General features: G+C 54.2%; 7 protein-coding genes across 7 annotated transcripts; 3 read left to right on the top strand and 4 right to left on the bottom strand.

The window, feature by feature from the left end:
• Positions 1-100: 100 nt before the first annotated feature.
• NCS54_00042900 (Potassium transport protein) lies at positions 101-2,411 on the bottom strand (the record flags this gene model as incomplete). Its single annotated transcript, XM_053146081.1, has 2 exons — positions 101-864; positions 914-2,411. 2 exons carry the CDS (start codon positions 2,409-2,411, stop codon positions 101-103), a joined length of 2,262 nt encoding a protein of 753 aa, XP_053002056.1.
• Positions 2,412-5,386: 2,975 nt separating this feature from the next.
• Positions 5,387-6,469, bottom strand: NCS54_00042800 (Peptidylprolyl isomerase; the record flags this gene model as incomplete). The annotated part of the gene is made up of 5 exons (XM_053146080.1): positions 6,040-6,469; positions 5,905-5,962; positions 5,807-5,848; positions 5,675-5,748; positions 5,387-5,613 (listed from the first exon to the last, which is right to left on the bottom strand). Exons 1-5 carry the CDS (start codon positions 6,215-6,217, stop codon positions 5,387-5,389), a joined length of 579 nt encoding a protein of 192 aa, XP_053002055.1. The 5' UTR covers positions 6,218-6,469.
• A 2,186-nt stretch (positions 6,470-8,655) lies between these two features.
• Positions 8,656-9,228, top strand: NCS54_00042700 (Hypothetical protein; the record flags this gene model as incomplete). Its single annotated transcript, XM_053146079.1, has 2 exons — positions 8,656-9,040; positions 9,110-9,228. 2 exons carry the CDS (start codon positions 8,656-8,658, stop codon positions 9,226-9,228), a joined length of 504 nt encoding a protein of 167 aa, XP_053002054.1.
• Positions 9,229-10,311: 1,083 nt separating this feature from the next.
• On the bottom strand, positions 10,312-10,852 carry NCS54_00042600 (Hypothetical protein; the record flags this gene model as incomplete). Its single annotated transcript, XM_053146078.1, has 3 exons — positions 10,312-10,509; positions 10,593-10,648; positions 10,717-10,852. The coding sequence occupies 3 exons, from the start codon at positions 10,850-10,852 to the stop codon at positions 10,312-10,314; spliced, it is 390 nt and encodes a 129-aa protein (XP_053002053.1).
• Positions 10,853-12,570: 1,718 nt separating this feature from the next.
• On the top strand, positions 12,571-16,381 carry NCS54_00042500 (Myosin-1; the record flags this gene model as incomplete). The annotated part of the gene is made up of 3 exons (XM_053146077.1): positions 12,571-12,573; positions 12,636-15,990; positions 16,047-16,381. The coding sequence occupies 3 exons, from the start codon at positions 12,571-12,573 to the stop codon at positions 16,379-16,381; spliced, it is 3,693 nt and encodes a 1,230-aa protein (XP_053002052.1).
• Positions 16,382-16,876: 495 nt separating this feature from the next.
• NCS54_00042400 (Palmitoyltransferase PFA4) lies at positions 16,877-18,166 on the bottom strand (the record flags this gene model as incomplete). Its single annotated transcript, XM_053146076.1, has 1 exon — positions 16,877-18,166. The coding sequence occupies one exon, from the start codon at positions 18,164-18,166 to the stop codon at positions 16,877-16,879; it is 1,290 nt and encodes a 429-aa protein (XP_053002051.1).
• A 458-nt stretch (positions 18,167-18,624) lies between these two features.
• NCS54_00042300 (Hypothetical protein) lies at positions 18,625-21,732 on the top strand (the record flags this gene model as incomplete). Its single annotated transcript, XM_053146075.1, has 4 exons — positions 18,625-18,662; positions 18,718-18,773; positions 18,837-19,129; positions 19,183-21,732. The coding sequence occupies 4 exons, from the start codon at positions 18,625-18,627 to the stop codon at positions 21,730-21,732; spliced, it is 2,937 nt and encodes a 978-aa protein (XP_053002050.1).
• Positions 21,733-22,177: the final 445 nt, after the last annotated feature.

The raw sequence follows: 22,177 nt of genomic DNA, 5'->3' as shown, positions 1-22,177 counted from the left end.
CCATTTTGGACTATCTTTTCCGTTGCCTGAACCAGATCTTGAAACATCACACACATCCTTAAACGCCTTGCTCACACATGTAGGTATCTGGGATAGGCCTTTATATGGCCCTGGACTCGCGACTGGCAATCCTGTCCATCGTTTTCGTTCTCCTGATCCGTGAGTCCTCTTCCTCTTCCTTGTGCAACTTCTCGCCCGGTAGCCTCACAGCTTTATCCAAGGCGACAGGGAGACCTCGGTGACGCCCTCTGATGATCACCATGCACAGGATGAGCTTGCTGCCCGTGTGCATACCTCCCGCCAAGCTGTAGCTGTTGTTGGCAACGCCCATGGAAAGACCAACACAGCCATATGCCGAAACCACCTCGAACAGAATGTTAAAAACACTATATTCGAGAGGCTTGTCGAGGAAGTTATCCGTCTCAATGATCATGATGATAATGACAGGAAGGATAAGCCACCACATATCGTGGGCAAGCTGGCCGCGAATCTGCTGGCCAATGAAGGAGATGCGAGAGTTGTCGTCGGGTCCTTTGGGCGGAGCGCGCACACCCACGCCGTGAAATGTCATTGATCTCTTGACGGTTTTGTGAGCGGTTTTATGAACCGCGGCCGTGACTCTGCGTCGCAAGGGTGTCTTCTCAGGTTCCTCCGCAATCGTGGGGAGATTATTGCCATTCTCTTCCTCTAGCATCTGCGGATCGTCCTCGTAGATACCGAGAGATCGTTCCTCATACACATTCGAGTGTCTCATGGTGATAGAGACAGGATAGACTGAAATGTACATCATGATCATGTACAACATCTGAACAGCAGGGTATAGCTTAGCTATCGAAACAACAGCGAAGCCAGCGGCGCGCACAGCTTGATTAACGTTAGCAGGCGTTACGAAAAGAAGTCAAGTTTTGCTCACCAACTGCCTGGAACCATCCAGCAATGACTCGATCAGATACAGGCATGTCCTCAACGACAGGATTGCCAATGTTGAGCACTTCGAATGCGACCCAGTCGATGGTGTTGATGGTGGCGATGACAGCAAAAAGCCACCATGTTGCACGAGAAGGGAAAAGGGTGGTGTAGACTCGTCGAGGGTACTTGAGGATAAACTCGATGGTCTCTCTCCAGGGGCCATGTGCGGTCTCCGGAGTCGTCAGTTTGAGTACCTGGAGACAACACCAGAGAGAGAGTCGCAAAAGAAGAGGGTAAGCTGTGTTTCCTGCCAGAATGAGGATGCCAACAACAATCTGAACAAAGTAGGCGTCTTGAAAGGCCGACATATTGGCATCGAGAAGAGACATGCCAGCGTTGTTGAAGGCCGAGGATGAAAGGAAGATACCGCACCACCAGGGGTTCACGGCATTGACTGCCGCCGCCTCAGGTCTATAATTGTTGATCCAGGCACCCAATGCGAGGGCGCTGAGGAACTGCCAGATAAAGCCGTACAGAGGAACGGCGACCGCGAGCACCTTGAGCGCTCTGTATTCACAACCACCCAGAGCTTCACGCTCATCGGAACTCAAGTCATAAAACTGTCCTCTCTTGCTAGTGTTGTGCGCGCCCAGGATCTTCTTCCAGTGCAAGAGGAAATCTTCCGATTCATCGCTTTTGGCCGACTCCGCCATCGAGGGCCGTCGTGCCCCTGGCAAGCCCCCGTTGTTGTTGTCGTCGTTATGTTGGTAAATGGAGACACTTCCTCTACGACCATTGGGATGCGCCATGCTGCTAGCGAACGTGATGTGATCGTTGGCACCAGGAGAAAGAGTCGGATGGGCTGCTACCGTGCTCGTATTACTATCGTTGTCCTCTGAGTCAGAAGAAATAGACTCCTCGGGCGCAGACCTTGCGCGGCGCATGGGAAGAGTTGTAGCCATCAATTCGTCGGGGTCACCCTTTTCCATCATGGTAGGCTGGCGGGTGCCCAAGCCAGGGAGGGTAGTCGTGGCTGGGGGAGACGACTTGAATTTGTCAAAGGTAAAGAATTTCTTAAGTGCCGGAGTTGGTTTGGCAGCGGCACGACGCTTTCGCATTTCTCGCTCTGCCATGACGATATCCTCGAATCGCTTCTCGAAGGCATGCTTTCGTGCCATGACTGTCCAGAATGAGACCCAAAGAGCACTACCGAGGATGAATAAAAGGTATAGCAGAACCTGCTGCCATGTTGTGATTTCGCTAAGATTAACAGTGTTAAGGCCGACGTCGCAGAAGGACGACACGACGAGGAACAAAGCATCGATGTAGCGGATGCTGCGACTCGGCTCGCTAGATCCCCAGAAGATGACAGAAAAGAAGAGAGAGCCGAAGATGAAGTAGGCGTAGTGGATGGTGATGTAATTGATGGGTGGGATAAAACGGCTGATGCCTGGATGTTCCTCCAGGAGCTCTTCCCATCGAGTCTTGATGGAGGAGAGCATCGTCGGTTCTTGGGGGCGATGCCAAGATGTATACCCCGGTTGGAATGGTCAGCTTCCAAATAGAGTGCGCAGAGCCTCTCAGGGATTTGTAAGTGGTTCAGTAAGAGACTCTTTACTTGAAATGAAAAGACATGTCGATTAAAAATGATAATGAGCGGCGGAATTGGGTGATGCTGGTGGCGATGTCGACATGCAAGTGGTGATGAAAGAAGTCGAAGTCGGTACGAAAAAGGGAAGCGACGTGAAAGAGAGCGCGGGAGCACTAAACTACCAAGGGGGGCACGCACAGCGGAGCGGAGGTAGGTGCCGATGGGAGGGTCGTCGCCTCTGCAACAGAAAACCTGGAAAGCTCAGACAAAGAAAAGGAGACTTGACAACTGGCCATGCATCGTCCAAGGATAAAACGGCGTGGAAAGGGAGAAATCGAATGGATGAGACGCGACAGCGGTAGCCCCGAATGTGCACTGCCTCTCGGGTCCCGTCCCCTGTGCCTGTGGTGGTACCTGGGCTGCCGTGCGGTACCTGGCCGCTCCATCTCACCCGCTGGAGCTTAGAACATGGGTGCTTTATCGAATGGCCGCTAACAGCGCGACGAGTATTAGGTGAGGCCGATGGGGGCAACAGTGAAGGGCAGGGGGTTAGGGATCGTGTAAGGGCCCAAGCAATGCTATAACACAGCGTTGTGAGGGAGCCAGCTCGGGCAGGACGGCACAGAGGCTGGCCTCGAATAACCTCTTTGCCTTTCCCCATGAAGCCACAAGTGGATGAGCGCGATACGAAATATCCAATGTCGTCCCGTTAAGATTTTGGCCATTCCTCTTCAATTCCCGCCCCTCCACTCCCAGCGGAAGCTCCTTTTTAGTTCCCGGGGAGTGCTAAATGGCCAGCGGGCCCGGGGGCGCGTCCGGGCGGGTATCAGTGGAGGTTTGACTGTCCCGTCACGGACTCGCAATATACCGTTCAGTCCGGGAGTGGATGATTGTGCCGTTTCATCCATCCCTTTAGATGCAACTTTAATGCTTGCCACCGTCGCCGCTGACTGTCAGCACGCATCGGCAATGCGGCTTGACCGTTGACAGTTCCAGTGCCGTTCATCACGGAAGATTTCTCTTGTTCCCACGATAATGGTGGCTCGTCAATGATCCCTGAATCGTCCCTGAATTGGTGGTGGTGGCTGAGCAGCTGGGCACTGGCAAGTCTTCAAATGAGCTTCCATGGATCCCAATCAAACCCCACCCTTGCATAAACCAATAGAGTGAATTCTGTTTGTTTATCGAGAATTTGTTATTCAACGGCAGGGTACCTATCTCTCGTCAGCACTTATGGAAGCGAAGAGATCCTCCAGTCGAGGCGAGAAGAAACCAATACGCAAGTTCTCGCCTTGTTTCCTCACCAAACATAAAGCAGTCAGAGGGAGTAACGGGTGCTTCAACTGGGCCACATTGAATCTGTTCTCTTGCTGTGCTTGCTTTTGCACAATGATGGGGATAATGTCGTTGGTGAGGACCTGCTCTCCAATCAATTCTAGCCAAGTGATTAGATCCGATCTCGTCGGTGTTGGCATTTCTTGGCAGTCGCTAGGCTACTCTACACCAAGCATCAGCACATAGTGCTCTAGACATATGCAATCTAAACCACATCACAATGCGCCGTCACCGCTATCCTGTCCGTCAATTTAGACTCCAACTAAGAATCACGGTGCCGCTGTCATCAATCAAGCTTCCCGTCGGCGGTTAGCTTCATCGATTGATCCGTCGCCACGTGGAAGCCACGACGACGCCTGTTTGAGAAACAGCGGGATGACGGCGGTGCGGCTCAGTGCACCCCGAAACGAATACGGCTACATCTACGATATCCGGGCCATCTAACGATCAAATACAAAGGGTATCCTAGAAACCGCAAAATCAAGCACACTAGACAAATATTGTATTCCACAGAACAAGCTTCAAATGGGCACATTTTTATTGCTCGTCGAGATAGGGTAGGTTGTCGCTTGTGCGAGACTCTATCCCACCACTACCTACCCGGCACAAGTAAGCTGATGGTTGCATTTATGCGCCGTGCTCTTGAGGGCTTGCCTCGAATACCACGTACTATACGGATAGCACATGCCTATAACACGCTTTGTTCATGCATATGTCACCTGAAACAACTCTACCTACGAATACTATACCTCCACGACTGAAAATCGCCTCCGAAACTCGGCACATCCTCTTCTTGTTCGCGAACTCGAACCCGAATTAAGAGAAACGGTCAGAATACACCATTCCAGCAGCTATGAAGCCCAATACTCCGGTATGACCCGCTCCATGACTCTGCTATCATAGTACTTACATCCGGGTTATCGCTTGTTCATTACTGGGTATGGATCTCCCTACCCTGCATCGTATCGTAGACTCTACCAATCTCGGTTCATAGCTCAGGAAATTGTAAGGGCTTAGGCAATGTTCTTCCATCCAAAGGGATAAATACGTATTCCTCTGCTCCATTTAACCGATATCCCACATCCATCTGACTCGGTGGTTGGGGCTCACCGGCTGACCGACAATGTGCAAGCTACGACAACATGACTCGAGCAGCACCACATACATACATGTGCCGGCTCTGGGGTCGCACGGCGTATCTCAGTATGTGATAGAGATTCAATTCCTCGGAAATCAGAAAGCCGTGGCTCCAACTGCATATCCGGACCCATTGACCGCTCTTATCCGCAACAGCAGAGGTATCATGACATGACATCACCGAGTTGTCGCGATCTACGGGCATAACCTGCTGTCATCCATGCAGACCATCGCTACATGCCCCGGACGGCCATGTAGCTGCGGCCAACAGTCACCTGCTTGGCGATGCCCAGCGTGGGGCCTCCTAGGAAGTAGAAGCAGAACGACGTCGATAGTGACGGGCTCCGGTTTTTTTCTTCAAGTTTTACACCTAAGATGGGGTATGCAAGAGCGATATGGTCGTGTACATGGTCATTACAGCTCCTCGTGAACGGGGGCGTCATCGGTATCCGCGAGGATGGTCTTGGCGGCGTCGGCAGCCTCAGCGACGGCGCTGGCGACCTTCTCGGCAATCTTCTCGGTAGCAGACTCGGCTGCCTCCTCAGCGCTGTCGGCGGCAGACTCGGCCTTCTCGACAACCTTGGTCTCGATCTTCTCGGGCTTGGGGACGCCATCGATGCCAACGAGCTCCGTCTCGAAGACTATAGGTTCACAAAGTGTTAGGCGCCAAAGATGAGGCGAGAAGGAGGGGGATTAACGTACTCAGGGTCGAGCCGGCGGGAATAGGGCCAATGGCTCGCTGGCCATAACCGAACTCGGGGGGAATGGTCAGAGTCCTAAGTCAGGGGGTCAACAATGGGAACATCGCCAACAATGCGTTGTGTCTTCACCTACCTCTTCTCGCCGATGCACATGTCCAAGAGACCCTGATCCCATCTTTGATTATCTGTCAGCGTCGGGCTCGAATGCATCACGGTGAGGCAAACACGAACCCCTTGATAACCTGGCCGCTACCAAGCTTGAAGACGAGGGGAGTGCCCCGGTCGTAGCCTTGTGTGTCCGAGTTAGTATTTGATTTGCGTAGCGCAGCTGTCGCAACGGGCGATGCAAGGTGGAGGGTGACCTACTGGCATCGAACTGTGATCCGTCGGCGGCGAGGGTGCCACGGTAGTGCATATGGATCTTGTCACCGTTCTTGGTCTTGCGCTCGCAGACGACGGGCAGCGTCACGTCAATCTTGAGCTCCTCGGCGACAACGCCAACGGCGGCAGAGGCCAGAACAGACAGGATCAGGGCGGCTTTCATGGTGGCGGTTCGGGCGGGGTCAGCACCGATGCGTACAGTACTTCGGGTATGAAGACGGGGAGGGAGGGGCAATGGAAGAAGTGGAAGGTCGGCGTGGAAGACGTTGAGAAGCCTGAATCTGGAGGCTTGTGACGTCGAAGGGTGTGGTTGGTTTGGAGGGGAAGGCGGTGCGATGCGAGGTTGTTGGGTGGATGGATGGTTCCCCCTTGAGACCAGAGAGGAGCCTCTCAGTCGCGGCGACGTGGCTCGTCCAGAGGACAGCCAACCTAAACTCTACAGCGTGACCTCTGCGCTGGGCTGGCCCCTATAAACAGCCAAGCAACAGCGTCATAGCAGGGTCCAAGCCCAGCCTGGGACAGCTGGCCAAGTCATTGGCCAATGGCCCCTAGTCGCAGCTCCCGATCTGGCGCTAGGTTGTCCCATCCCGTCCGTATCTTTATCTCCATTCGGAACCTGGGGAGGACTGCAGGACCGGATCCCGTCATGAGCGGGCAGGGCGCAGGACGCAGCAGCAGCATCTTTGCAAGGGCCCATCCATGGAGACAACGTTGCGATGCCAAACACGCCCTGGGTATGCAGTCACGTTGACCGCGTCAACACCACTGCTGTCGCCAATCTGACGCCTTGCTTTGCGCAGCTTTGTTGTCTGGCAGGGCGACGAGGCGAAACCATTTTGCTTCTCCCTTGTGACCCATGACGAATACACGACGCTTTGCTGTGATGCTGCGTTGTATTGGCTGCAGCCGACACGAGCGCTGTCCAAGGTGAGGCGTAAAAAGGAAATACCCAAGCCGGCCTTGTCCGACTAGTCACCGGGAAGGCTGTGGTAGATTCAAACATCGCGACGTCACTGGGTGGTGATGTTTGACAGGTTCGATGTGACAGCGTCCACTGCCGGGTCCAGCCGCCCATCCATCCCTCTGCGCAGCACAACACCGTCAACAGCCTGGGGCGGCTGGAGCGCTGGAGCATCGGTTGACTCGCCGCGCGTGACGACGTGTAGGGCGCGAGGGTGTAGGGCTCCAGCTAATCGTCATTCTTGCAGCCGAGTAGTCACATCAGTTCCTGCAGCAGAGATGCAGCAAGACGGGCCCACGGCTCTTTGACCCTGTGCTGGGATGGGATGGCACCGAGAGAGCCTGCATGTGTCAGATCCACCTGAGCGAGAGAGGCCCTGGACCAAGCGCTTCAAACGCTTCACGGCCCTGTCTCGCCTTGATCATGATATTCCCTCCCCTTAGGAGCAATGAGACAGCGATTAATCATCCTCCCTCCCCCCCTTTCCGCCCGGCTGGGAAGTATTCGCGTCCTCGATAGGCTCGGGCCCTCTCGCCCACACACACCTCGGTTTGGGCATCGACGAATCTATCTGAATGGAACGAGCCGGGACGTTGAGCAAGGGCGATGCCAGTTGCGACAAAAGTCGAGGCCAGCCTCAAAGGGGAGCAAGAGCCCAAAGGGGCAAGAAAAAGAAAATAGGGGAAAAATTAGTCCGTCCGCAATAGATTTGCGAGACAGAGATTGGAATGACAGATAGAGCAGGTAGATTCACGAGCCTGCACGCCCCATCCTCCGCCGATATTAATTAACTGACGATGTGTGGATGGATCCATGGAACCCAAGGCAACGGTACCTGGATTTGCCGGTTGATGCGAGGCAGAGGCTGGTGTCACGGCTGGGCTTGCGCTGGTGCCTTGTGCCTGCGATGGCTTGCTGCGGCATCAAGGGATCTCATGCAGTCACTTCAAAGATGCTTTCTCACGTGTCTCAGTCATGACCGTGAAAAAAATAAGCCCTTTGTCCTACCAAGGGTCTCACAGGCCCTTACCAAGAACTTCGACCGAGACAAGCGAACTCTGTGGCCCCCAATTACAGGCAACAACGGACCCTTTTCCTCCTTGTCCTGTTTCGTCTATTTTGATTTTCCTTTCCCAGCTTCTTTTGGCTGCCGCTCACTCGCTCGCACACGCCGTGGGGCTTTGCCTTGCCCTGCCTTGCGCCGGGTTGCTCATTCGCTCTGAATGGCTCCGCCCCGTCCCAGCGACCAGCGTCACCCAAGCTTCACTTGACAGCTTTTTTGCCACCGAGACATGTCCCGTGCCTTTGGAAGCTCTGAATACCAGGATCCTTCTTTCTGGTCCCTTGTTTCTCATCGCCCTTGACAGCCACTCGATGCCCAATGATTTGCCTACGCCCCATCGTCCTGCACCCCGACTACACGCCCCTGGTCCCCTTCCCCCCCCAGTCCTTCATCGTAGATGGCCGCTATCGTGCCGGACCCGGGAGCCTGCCAGCGCGCGGTTCCTCGTGTGGCCTCTGCTTGACTCACTCCCTCAGGTTCCATCTACCAACCGTCCAGGAGTTGCCTTGCGCTTTGCCTGGCAATCCTTGTTCCCCAGGCAGTCAGGGCTTGGGTTAAATCCACTTGTCCTGAGGGAATGGTAGAGTACGTACTGTCGGCTGCATCGCCATGGACTTCAACTACATATAGACCCCCTTCCTCGTCACAGCTGGAATATCCCCTTTATCCTCACCAGACACTTCCAATCTCCAGCCTCCAGCATCCAAACAACTCTTGGTCTCTTTTGACAAAGTTTTACACGCAACAAAGCCTCACGGTGCAAGACTCTCCAGCTCACACAACACCAACAACAATACTCAAAACCGCAATCATGAGCGCCCCCTATACAGTCCAGATCCACCAGAGCTCCAAGGAGCCTTCCATCCACAGCTCCTACAGCTACTCATCTGGATCCTATGTCTCCTCGACAGACTCAACCCCTCGGTCACTTTCCCCTGGCGAGTACCGCGAGTATGGTGCTGGTGAGTTTCATCATCTCCCCGGGCCTCCGGGCTCAATGCCGCTCGGCCCCACACTAACCATCAACGCAGACAAGCACACCACTCAAGTCGCCAAGTCTGGACGAAACACCGTCATCAACCACCACAAAGTCGGTTTCGAGCAGTACTCGCCCAGCCCGACCTACTCCAACAGCTACTCTCGATCTTGAGCATTCTCGACTCTTCTTTTCCTTTGTTCTCTGCGACTCTTTGACTGCGATACACATGTAAAGGATATGGGATACAGCACGGACCGGCGTTTTAGGGGGTCATCGAACAGGATTATGCGCAGCGTGGCGATGTATCATTAAGCGACTGGCGATTCGGACAACTCAACTGGGCATGGGAATTTTTTCGACAGCCACCTTCAAGTTGTGGGCTTTGGGCAGGATCTTGGGACTGGAACAAGATTTTTACTTTGTTGGTTATGGGTGGACGGGTATACGGATACACTCACATGTACACTTCTTCAGCGCGACCCTCGGGGTCTGCACTGACTTACTTCTAGAAGGGCTGGGGCCCTGGCACCCTCAATCTCTCTGTCTTGTCTTCTACGAGATCAGATTGGGTTTTCAGCCCGTCGGCCTGGTCCGACGAGCATGAAACAAATTTCAATTTTTTGCTCTTGCAAGCCAACCGCGTCTCCGTCTTGTTTCACCCCTCCCCGTACCCCTTGATCTAAATTGCTTCTTCCTTGATTTTTTTCTCTCTCTTCCTCTGCAAAGGGTTCAAGGGTATCCTGTGAATGATGGTGTGAAGGGTTGGGCGTTGCTATATCTGGGGCATTGGGTTCCCTCCCGTCCGGTACCTGCAGCCCAACTGTCGGCAGGGGTCTGCCTTTTTGATGCTCAATCCCGTCTTGCCCGCACTCCTCCTCCACCATCTCCGGAGCATGCGCATTCTCCCCGCTGTGATTTTCACAAGGGGGATGGATGAGAAGTGGCTTCTAATAGTCGTGATTCCACTTTCCATGCATCAGAGTCACGGCCAATCACAATGCTGAGTCCAGGGTCTGCCCGTCACACTCAAAGTCGGTTTCTGTGTTTAGTGCTAGAATAATTCGAGGATTTCCCATGATAATTACAAGACCGGCCAAAATGACCGGCTGCAGCCGAAAAGCGCCCACTTAGTCCCGTCCCATATTGTTAACATGCCTGCCCAAAAGTTTGAAAAATCATTTCACTCGTCCCGAGCCCCATGGGTTTGGGTATCATGAGCGCCGAGGCTCATGACCCCGTCGCATGACATCATGCTCAGGCGCCACCCTCGCGCTTGGCATACTCGTCCTCGATGGCCTCCTCGTACTTTTTGGCAGCCTCGTCCTGACCCGTGGTGCGAGGGTCATCGTGCAAAATGTCCTTCTTGATGAGGGCCTCGGGGTCTGGGCGGTGCGAGATCTTGTCGTTGAGCTTGTCCTCGAGCATGTGCTTCTGGAGCTGCGCGTGGTGGGGCTACGTCAGCGATGGTGGCTCTTCAACAAAGAAAAGGCAACTGGGCTGGGCAAGAGGGCTTGGATTGTCTTGTCATGACTCACCTCCTTCTGGTGCGCCAGGAGGCCTGGCGCCGCGGTCGAGGCTGGGAGGATGTTTTCTGTTTGGGGGCCGTGTCAGCAAGGCTCTACGTGGGCAATGCCGGATTGGTAGGTCTGGGCTTCTCACTCTCGACGAGCTCGGCACGATCGGGGCGGTGCTTGAGGTGGTCCTCAAGGGAGTTTCTCCGTTCCTGGTTGGGGCGAATGGGCGAGATGGGAGTCTCGTCAACCAGCTGGGGCTGCTGCTCAGTAGTGTCGGCCATTGCGGATGTGAGTGAGTTCAATGGTGATGTGAAGTATTCAGTGTATTGTGTTGTTGTAAGTTGAATGAAGATGGAGAAGAGAAGAGAGTAAACAAGTCTCAGATGGCGGATGTAGTGGTGTTATGTATCTCACCCAACGTTCAAGCTAAGGTCTCAGAATGGGCCGTTGATACGGCAGCCAGGCCATGTTTTTAATGCCATGTTCCGTCTGTGGTGCTCATCATCACCTGAGCTGGGATGGGATGTCCCGCGCGATCACCACAGCACGCCAGTGGGCATGCGGTTGCTACCCCGCAACCAAGGGACTGGCCTGCGTCACAGGGCAGGGATTGGCGACCAGTCATTGACGAGCCCTCTTGTGAAGCCACTCGAACGGGCGTATTTTCCTCCGTAGAGAGCCCTAACAACTTGGATAAGAGCGCTGTAGCGAGGCTTTTGGCGGGTTGGAGCTTGTTTGGCGGGGATGGGGACGCAAGCCAAGGCGCTTGATGCCGAAGACGATGGAGCTGTTCCTGGAGGCGAGTGGGCCGCTTGATCAACAATGGATGAGTTGCATAAAGAGAAATGGCATTGAGTTACTTCCTGGCGTTATTGATGTCGTCCCAGCAGAGGAGCCATGTGTCACCCTACAACTCAGCCGTGTCCAGATTCATGCGGTTTCATGACACCACCTTGTTGCTCTAGAGATACCCTGCGAACAACGTCATCATAACTTGGAAGGTAATGTATGTAATCAAGGATCCTGGTTTTGGCACGTGTGTTGCAATGGGATGAATGCCTCTTGTTGAGTGCAAAGAATTGTTGATTTGGCCGATAATTGTGTGCTTTGCTTCAACACAATCGAAACCAACTCTCGCTTGAACTATTCTACCTGCCTAATACGGCAAGCAGCCAACCATCACCATATCAGTTGAATCGCAATCAACCATTGTTGATTTACAGCTTGGGATCCAGAAACACATTTTCTGGAAGCCGAACTAACATAAGCAATATATCCCTGTGAAGGATCTACCAAGATTGATGGCCAGCAGCCAGGGAGACAGGTGGAGTCGTTTATTATTAGGCACAGACATTAGAGGCGGGCAGAGACTTGAGACGACCCTTTCTTCCCGACGAGGCCGGTTCTGGCACGTATGATGACGACACACGAGCTGGACTTGGTAGAAACGGAAATGTTGTTATTCGTTGTAAGACTTTGATGCATGATAAGGACAGCACTACGGTAATACTGCAGTAGGTAGACATCCAACAACAGCAATGTTAGGCCATCAAACATCTCTGTGAATAATTACTCATTTCAAGTTTCGGACTCTGAATGCCGCGTATTCGGAGACAAACCCGTGGATACGTGGATATCAAGGCTCATCAAGGAGCCCAGCGAAAAAAAAGTGAATAACCGTTGCCTGTCCCCCGCCACTTGTTGCGTAAGATAGCGACAGTAGGGGGCTGTGCTGGGCGGAAAATCGTCGGCGTTTTCGTCACCTCCCGTCAGGCACCAGATCATCGCTGAACACAATCTCGACTCCAGCCACATCAAAGCTTCCAGCGTTTCCTTTGGAAAAAAACATCGCATCTTTCTCTCCGACCCATCCTACCGGAGTCCTTCGCTTATTTCTCACGGGATCGATCCTCTGATGCCCGTCTAACCAACTATCGCCTATCTGGTTACCTTTCCTCCTCCTCCTCCTCCCCCCTCTCCCCCCAATCCCCTGCACATCATGGTAAGGTGCCAACAACCCCTCCGGTGGCGCCTCTTTTGCTGACCGTTGCTCCCGTTGCGCAGGGAATATCAAGACGTCCCAAGAATAAGGACGCCCGCGCCGGGGCCGCGGCTGGCGCAAGCGGCAGCGCAAAGCCCAAGAAGGCTACCTTCGAGACCACCAAGAAGAAGGAGATCGGTGTCTCCGATCTGACCCTGCTGAGCAAAGTGTCCAACGAGGCCATCAACGAAAACCTGAAGAAGCGATTCGAGGGCGCCGAGATCTATACCTATATCGGCCATGTGTTGGTCTCGGTCAACCCCTTCCGGGACCTGGGCATCTATACCGACCAGGTCCTCGACACCTACAAGGGCAAGAACCGACTCGAGATGCCGCCGCACGTCTTCGCCATCGCCGAATCCGCATACTACAACATGAAGGCCTACAATGATAACCAGTGCGTCATCATCTCGGGAGAGTCGGGCGCTGGCAAGACCGAGGCCGCCAAGCGCATCATGCAGTACATCGCCAGCGTGTCTGGTGGAGAGTCGGGAGACATCAAGCAGATCAAGGACATGGTGCTGGCAACCAACCCCCTGCTCGAGTCGTTTGGAAACGCCAAGACACTGCGAAACAACAACTCGTCGCGATTCGGCAAATACCTACAAATTTACTTTAACGCTCAGGGCGAACCCGTGGGCGCCGACATCACAAACTACCTCCTGGAGAAGACGCGAGTGGTGGGCCAGATTACAAACGAGCGCAACTTCCACATCTTTTACCAATTCACAAAGGGCGCTTCGCAGCAGTACCGAGAGACCTTTGGCATCCAGAAACCCGAGACGTACGTCTACACGAGCCGGTCAAAATGCTTCGACGTCGACGGCATCGACGATCTCGCCGAATTCCAAGACACGCTCAACGCCATGAAGATTATTGGCCTCAGCCAACCCGAGCAAGACGAGATCTTCCGCATGCTTGCGGCCATTCTGTGGATTGGAAACATCCAGTTCCAGGAGGATCAGAGTGGTTATGCCGAGGTGATTGATAGATCCGTGGTGGATTTCGCCGCCTACCTCATGGAGGTCACCCCCGAGCAGCTCATCAACGCCATCACGATCCGAATTCTGACTCCTCGAAACGGCGAGGTTATCGAATCGCCTGCGAACCCGGCCCAGGCATTGGCTACAAGAGATGCGCTAGCCAAGGCCATTTACAGCAATCTGTTCGACTGGATTGTCGAGCGCATCAACAAGTCTCTTAAGGCCCGACAGCCAACTAGCAACACGATCGGTATTCTGGATATTTACGGCTTCGAGATTTTCGAAAAGAACAGTTTCGAACAGCTTTGTATCAACTACGTCAACGAGAAGCTGCAGCAGATCTTTATCCAGCTCACTCTCAAGGCCGAGCAAGACGAGTACGCGAAGGAGCAGATTCAATGGACGCCAATCAAGTACTTTGACAACAAGGTTGTGTGTGACCTGATCGAGCAGATCCGACCACCAGGCATCTTCTCCGCCATGAAGGATGCCACCAAGACTGCGCACGCTGATCCGGCAGCTTGCGACCGAACCTTTATGCAGAGTATCAACGGCATGTCGCACGCCCATCTTACCCCCCGTCAAGGAAACTTCATCATCAAGCACTACGCTGGTGATGTCACCTATACTGTGGATGGTATTACGGATAAGAACAAGGATCAGCTCCTCAAGGGTCTGCTCAACCTGTTCCAGCACAGCGGAAACCAATTCGTCCATACCCTGTTCCCTCGCCCGGTTGATCAAGATAACCGAAAGCAGCCTCCCTCGGCTGGTGACCGTATCCGAACGTCTGCGAATGCCCTGGTCGATACTTTGATGAAGTGCCAGCCTTCATATATCCGAACCATCAAGCCGAACGAGAACAAGTCGCCCACTGAGTACAACGGTCCCAATGTTCTTCATCAAATCAAGTATCTTGGTCTTCAGGAGAACGTTCGCATTCGTCGAGCCGGTTTCGCTTACCGTCAAGCATTCGACAAGTTTGTTGACCGATTCTTCCTCTTGTCACCTGCTACATCGTATGCTGGTGAATACACTTGGGACGGTACCACCGAGGCTGCTGTCAAGCAGATTCTCAAGGATACCAGCATCCCTAAGGAAGAGTGGCAGATGGGAGTCACCAAGGCATTCATCAAGGCTCCTGAAACTCTCTTTGCCCTTGAGCACATGAGAGATAGATACTGGCATAACATGGCCACACGAATCCAGCGCATGTGGAGAGCCTATCTTGCCTACCGAGCCGAATCTGCTACTCGAATCCAGAGGTTCTGGAGGAAGAAGCGAACTGGAGCCGAGTACTTGCAACTTCGAGACCAGGGCCACCGGGTTCTCGGAGGACGCAAGGAGAGACGTCGTATGAGTCTTTTGGGTTCCCGAAGATTCCTCGGCGACTATCTGGGCATCAATGCTACCAATGGTCCTGGAGCGCAGATCCGCAATGCTGCTGGCATTGGCTCAAACGAGAAGACCATCTTCTCTTGCCGAGCTGAGATCCTGGAAGCCAAGTTCGGTCGTTCCAGCAAGCCCAGCCCGCGTATCATTGTTGTTACAAACAGCAAGTTCTATATCATTGCCCAAGCCCTCGTCAATGGTCAGCCCCATATCTCGGCTGAAAAGTCTGTGCCTCTGGGCGCGATCAAGTTCATTGGAGCCTCGGCGGCTCGTGATGACTGGTTCTCACTCGGCATTGGCTCTCCACAGGAACCGGATCCTCTGATGAACTGTGTGTTCAAGACTGAACTGTTTACTCAGATGCAGCGGGTAATGCCTGGAGGTTTCAACCTCAAGATCGGTGACACAATCGAATACGCCAAGAAGCCAGGCAAGATGCAGCAGGTCAAGGTTCTCAAGGATTCCCAGCTTCCAGTCGACTATTACAAGAGTGGTGGCATCCACACACAACCTGGTGAGCCACCAAACTCGGTCTCGAAGCCCACTCCCAAGGGCAAGCCAGTACCCCCTCGACCTATCACTCGAGGCAAGTTGATCAAGCCCGGAGGTCCCAACGGTCGACCATCTCGACTCACTGGCAACCGAACGGCCAAGCCTCGACCTGGAGCGGGCTCACGACCTACTCCTCAACCACCAGCTGCTGTCACTGCTGCTGCCGCCATCCCCGCTGCCGCTTCCCAAGGTCCCGTCACTGTCCCCCATCGTCCCGTGTCGACACAAAACGCGCACGCTGCGGTTGCAAACTCCATCTCAAACCATACCCGCAATGCTAGCGGTGCTGGGCGTGCACCTCCACCACCTCCTCCCCCTGCTGCCCCTGCACGACCAGCAAGTCCCCCCAAGATCCTGGCCAAGGTTCTGTACGACTTTGCGGCCCAGCGGGAGAACGAGCTCTCGATCCACGCCAATGAGATCGTCGAGATTGTCCAGAAGTCGACCAATGGTAAGTCATCCTGTTTATACTAGCAATGGAACATGTTAACTAACACTATCATCCAGGTTGGTGGCTAGCCAAGAACCAGCAGACGGAGCAGCAGGCCTGGGTTCCTGCCGCCTATGTTCAGGAACAAGCTCCTCCGGCTCCGCGTGCGCCGCCGGCCCCACCACGGGCCAAGCCGACGCCTCCGCAGCCCCCGGCCAAACGGCCTGCGGCTAACCGCAAGCCTGCCGAGCTGCAGCAGCGCGACTCGGGCATGAGCCTCAACACGCTGAACGGTAGTACCGGAAGTCGTAGCAGCACTCCTACACCCAGCTTGGGAGGCAGTCTGGCGGATGCTCTCCTGGCTCGCAAGAACGCCATGCAGCGGGAGAAGGAGGATGATGATGACTGGTAGTCGACACGAGTATATGCTTCACGAATCTTTCCGTTAAAAAAGATAATGACAAAGATGTCGATTTACAACCTTGCGCGCGCGCACACCACACATACACACGCACACAGAGCATGCAAGAGCAAGAGCAAGAGAAAGAGGGTGGGGCATTTTTTGTTGTATACAAGACTGAGCTGGGCAACCGAGTTGATTTGCTTGCTGGGAAAGCCCCTTTGTTTGTTTGGGGGCTGGGCTAAAAGAGAAAGAGTCACGGCCGTTTGTTGGGTTTTTCTTGAAAGCTTTTGGGCAAGCGTATGGGGGCAGGGAGGATTCATCGTCTGTATGCTTGGAAGGGAGAAGGGTTTACGTGGGAGGAAAAGCATGGATCAAGAAAGATTTCTACATGTTTCAACCTACTAGCTTCTCTTGTTCTTTTGTTGCTTGTTCTAGAAATGTCAAATTGCCTCTTTTAAACTGAAAAAAGATTTCTATTCTTTCTATTTTTCATTTCACGTCCCTTTAATCGTCGTAGTTGTCCTTTTGTAGGACTTTTCTTCTTCGTATGAGCTCTGCGAGTGGGACATCCTCGTCCTCAAACTCGGGCTCTGACTCTTCCTCATCAACTCCATAGTCTCGTAAACGGTCTCCGTCTGAGTTTGTCCAGCCCATGCCCCCGTCGAAGCCGTGGTCATACTCTTCATCGTCGTACATGTCAAAGTCGTCCACCTCTTCCAGCTCGGCCATGAGCTGCCTCCTGCGTCTCCTCGAATCCTCATCCTGTCGTCGCTGAAACTCGGCCTTGAACTCCTCCGGGTTCAGATTCGCCTGGCGGAGCTCCTCGGCGTAGTTGCGGTTCGCGGCCGGCCAACCCCGCCCTGCTCGGCGAATCTTATCCGGGTCAGGCGGCGGCCAGAGACCCTCGACACGGTTGAAGCCGTTCTCCTCCCATGTCCAGCCGGACCCGCGGCCGTCCTTTGCAATGACGGGGTTCCCCGCGAGGGGCCAGAACCACCAGAGGACGTTACGGGTGCCCATGGCCTGGGACATGTTTGCGAAGAAGCCAATGTCATATGGGAACTCGAGCTTCTCGAAGCGGACCTTTTCACCATCGGGCCCCGTAACGTCCCACCAGTCCTTGACGCCCCTGTCAATGAGGGCCTCATGACGCTCCTGTTCCCAGCCCTCGATCATGGTCTGGTTGAAGATCCAAGCTCTGACCGTGTTGATGAGCATGATACCGAGCGCTACAGTGGTGAAGAAGTCGATAAGCGTGATCAGGGAGAGCGATATAAGGCCAAGGAGGCTGGGACCCAGGTATGCAGGCATGAGGCGCTGTTCCCAAAGGACGGCGAAGCGCTGCCACAGGAGGTATGCGAGCATCCAGAGCGACAGGTTCGTGTAGATGAGGAAGCGCAAGAAGTGCGGAAACGTTGTCATGGACACGCAGTTACGCGTCCACGGGCAATGATGATCCATCTTTGGCACGCACCTCGCACAATGGCGGCAGTGGTGAGACCTCGGCGGCTTAGGCGCCGAGCACTTGTTGCACCAGCGCTGTCCATCTGCGTCGATAACGCGGTCCTTGAAGACGTAACGGCCCGGGTCGACGGTGACGGCGCGGTAGTATGTTATCCAGAGGACGAGGAGGAGGCCGTTGAAGAGGATCGTCTCGGAGCGTGAGGGCGGGCCCGGGTCGAGTGTCGAGTAGGAGAAGACGAGCTGGGAAAAGTAGCCGAGAAAGGTTATCAGGGTACAGACGGAGGGCACGGCTAGGCCCCTGATGAAGGGCGCATCGTTGAAGCCGGCCATGGCAAAGAGACGAAAGAAGGATGATTACATCACAGGCCGGGGGATGTTTTTGGCGATGGTGGCATGAAGTTGGAGATGATCTCAGGGGAGTTTGAACTAGCTGCCGTGGGATAGTGGGGCAATTAACCCGTTTTAGTGGCTGAAACTTGCTGTAAATAGCCCGCTTAGGTAATATCTCAGGGGCTGCTTCGACGTGTGTCGTCAGCCTCTTTCCCCTGATATGAGATAATGGGGAAAAAAAGATGACCAGGGGCCTCATCATGACAGCTTCATCTACGACGGCGTGAACTTGTTTCGTTTCCACCCTCTCATGTTTTTAGTACTGCAGGAGGCGAGGTAATCCCGGGCACGACCGTAATGACATGACGATATTTCTCTAGAGGCGACCTTCTTTTCCTGTCTTTGTTTCGCGATATCCTGGCCCTGAAAACGCGGCCCGAGGCCCTCCCATCAGCATCATGGCTCAGAATTGGGTCGTTCAACTATTTGGCCTTTGGTATATCCCCCAATGCCAAAATTTCTACATCTGAAACTAATTTCTCATTAACCAGCGCCGCCTTGTCATTCTTTTACATCTCTCAGACTCTGGAACGGCATTCTCTAACTGGTTAGTCTGCAACCAACCCTTGTCTTGGCATGAGAGAGAGGCTCACATGTGAACCCCCTTCAGAAAGCCCTCGTCTATCGTCATTCCTTTTGTTTCTACTCTCTGGCATCATATGCTACGGTGTGAGCTGCTTTACAAAGTGGCTTCCTGGTGCAGATGGACGCTTTGCCAGACACCGTCGTGAGGTGTCTTTGCTGGATGGCGCTGCAGATGCCGCTCTTAATGGCCCCAATGCCCATCAGCCAAAGCGGCCACGACGTCTCTCACTTCCTGTACTAGTTCTCTGCATTGTTCTCAGGTTGGAGATATTTCACCGTGTAAACTACCAGCAGCAATGCTCGACTCCAGGTCTAGAGGTATGCCGCCTTCAGCTGTTATAACACCCCTCTGAATACTGACATATCCACAGTCCTTTCTCTGCGTCCTCATCTTTGCATATGAAATCTTCAACACCCGTCGGAAATGGGGCTTTCCTCCCCCAGAGGATCCTGATGATCCCTGGCGCTCGTGCTTTGACGACCTAATCGACTGGTTCAGCGGGCCCCGGGTCGTTCTCACCATGGCCGTGTCGAGCGTCTTGACGTTTGCGACAGGCACGTACTTTGCTGTCAGCCAGATGACGCGCTCGACATACTACTGTTTCGACTTAATTGAGAGTAAGAGGACCACTCTGCTCCTTCAGTGCGTCGGGCTCATGCTGGATACCCTAATCGTCATCCTACTATGGAGACTACTGGCTTGGTCGCGGACGGCCAAGCTTCGTCTGAGAACTCTGGGAACAGTTCTCGTTCTGTCGGCTCTGTCGATGGGCTGCGTCTGGGTTGGAAGCAGGCTTCTTAGGGGTTCTTCATCCCTCCATACAGGATTCGGCTTCTTGTACGGCTTTGACATCATCGTCGACAGCTTCGCCTTTGCCACGCTCATGATCTCTGCCGCGTTCTGGGTGTGCGAGACATCGCCCCTTACACCATCTAGTATCATCACCTTCCTCGTCGGCACAGCAAAGGCGTGCGAGAATATCTTCTCGTATGGAGATTATCTGCACCCCTCGCGGCTCCCTGCCATCATGCCGCTCTGGTTCGTGGCATTTGGCATGATCATTTTTACATACTGCCACGATCTTCGCTCCGTCATCTTTGTTCGGCGCTTCATGCTCACTGCTTTACTTGTTGGTCTAGTTGTGGGGACCACCATCTACATCACCATTCAACAACCGCAGACCTTTAACAAGCGTCATCCCATCGACGATCTGGTCTTTAGGGCAAACATCAGACATGACCGATGGCTTCAGCACGCTTCTATGAGCGGTAGTCTCCCCGTCGCTCACAGGATCTACAAGGAACGCCACGATGACCGTGATCCGCCCCCAGGCTTCGCCGATTGGTTCGAGTTTGCTCGAAACACCACTGTCATTGACCAATTCGACCAGATCGACAGAGATCTCAAGCCGTTCCTGGCAGTTCCGCCAGCCAAGCTGCGCCAAAGGGCCGTCATGCTGGCAAAGCTCCCAGGAGTTCACACAATCACTGTCTACGGGGGTAAGGCGTCTCGAGCTCCTGATGTTGTTGGCCCTGACGCCGAGGCATTGGACCACCTCGTGGAATCCATAAACAAGTTTGCCAAGTTTCTGCCCGATCTTCTCTTTCCTGTCAACCTGGAGCCTACGCCGCGGATCCTTCCATCCTGGGAGAATGCCAAGGGGCAGAGCCGAGCTGACCTTACACCGATTGTGAACCTCATTTCTAAGAGATCTGTAGATGGTGGAAATGAAACTGAAGAAGTGCTCGACTCTAGAGCATCAACTCAAGAACCGGTATTTGGACAGGGAGACTCACCATACTCTCTCATCTCCCCGTCCGACTATCGCCAGATGCAGGTCGAGGCCTGCCCTCCTGGATCAAAGACCCGGATCACCCCCCACTGGAACATTGGCGAGTTCTGCTCTTCCTGCGTGCGGAGACATTCCAAGGGGCAGATCTTGGTGAACTGGGAGCGATCCCTCGAGTACTGCTCCCAGCCAGACCTCAAGTACCTTCACGGTATGTCCCTCTCGAGCCCTCACGCGGAGCCGATCCGGCAGCTGCTACCCCTGTTTGGAGGTTCCAAAACGGAGCCGTTCCAAGATATCCTCATCCCCCTTCCCCGGCCTCTCGATTCGAAGCCGGATATGAAGTGGGATTTTGACCGCCGCTACGATGCCATGTTCTGGCGAGGCCAGACCGGTCAAGGTCCTATCAGTGACCAGGCCTTGCGCGGAAACCACAAGTTTCGACTGCTTCATCTCCTGGGAAACCAGAACCCTCATGACAAGGTCACCATGATCCTGCCAACCGCTAAAGACGACACCAAGTATCGACACGAAAGGGTGCCCGTCACAGAAGCGAACCTTGCGACTCCCTTCAGTGTGGGCATGAACAACTACACGGGTTGTCTCGGACCAAACTGTGCCCTCATCAACCAAACATATGGTGTTGTAGACGAGGCTCAGGACCAGGACCCGCTAGAGTACCGCTTCATCCTCCTCCTAGACGAAGACGGCGGGCCGTCTCCCGACCTCGTCCGCACGCTCCGGTCGAGCAGTGTGCCCATGGTGTCGACGCTCTTCCGCACGTGGTGTACGGACCGGCTAATGCCGTGGCTGCACTTCGTCCCCATCGACACGCGCTACCAAGGCCTGCACACAACGCTGTCGTACTTTGCAGGCACGCATAAGAGGGCCTACCTCAACGGGCGAGACACCGACATGAAGGCGAGGGCCAAGGACGCACGGTGGATCGCTCGGCAGGGGGCGCGGTGGGCGGCCGAGGCGCTGGGCGAGAGGGACATGGACGTCTACCTGTTCCGGCTGCTGCTTGAGTGGGGGAGGCTTGTAGACGACAAGCGGGATGAGATTGGGTACTCGAGGGACGACAAGGGCGAGTTCCTGAGCTCTCCTTGGACAAAGGACCAGACGTGGTGAGTCTGACTCCTGCGGCTCGGATTGGTGCTTCACTGAGGAAGCTTCCTGATATGCTTGTAACTTAATGTATCGTGTTGGGAATTGGTTTGATATCTTCTCGTCAGGCACAGAGACGAGTCATGGTTGGGAAACAATAGGCATCTCGGGGTGCCACGTAGGGCTGGTTGGGCATATAGACTTGCAATTTACAAAGCCAGCAGTAAGACGGCACCGTTGTTGACCTGGCCCGAGCCGATACGTATCACAACGATATTCGTCAAAGCTGGCGGACCAGCGAGTGATACGTCTGCTTGCACTCGATTCAGAGCATATTGTGGCGGAACAGGTGGCACCGATCTACACTGCTTCAACCGCTTCAACCGCTTCAACCGCTTCCACCGTGTCCTGCACACCATCGAGGACGGTTCTGCAGAAGCTGAAGACAGACACACATGTAGAGAGCCTG

The sequence above is a fragment of the Fusarium falciforme genome, chromosome 1 (genome assembly GCF_026873545.1).
Source record: "Fusarium falciforme chromosome 1, complete sequence".
Classification (NCBI taxonomy): Eukaryota; Fungi; Ascomycota; class Sordariomycetes; order Hypocreales; family Nectriaceae; genus Fusarium; species Fusarium falciforme.
Note: the sequence above shows the minus strand (reverse complement) of the source record. Positions and strands in the feature narration are given on the sequence as shown.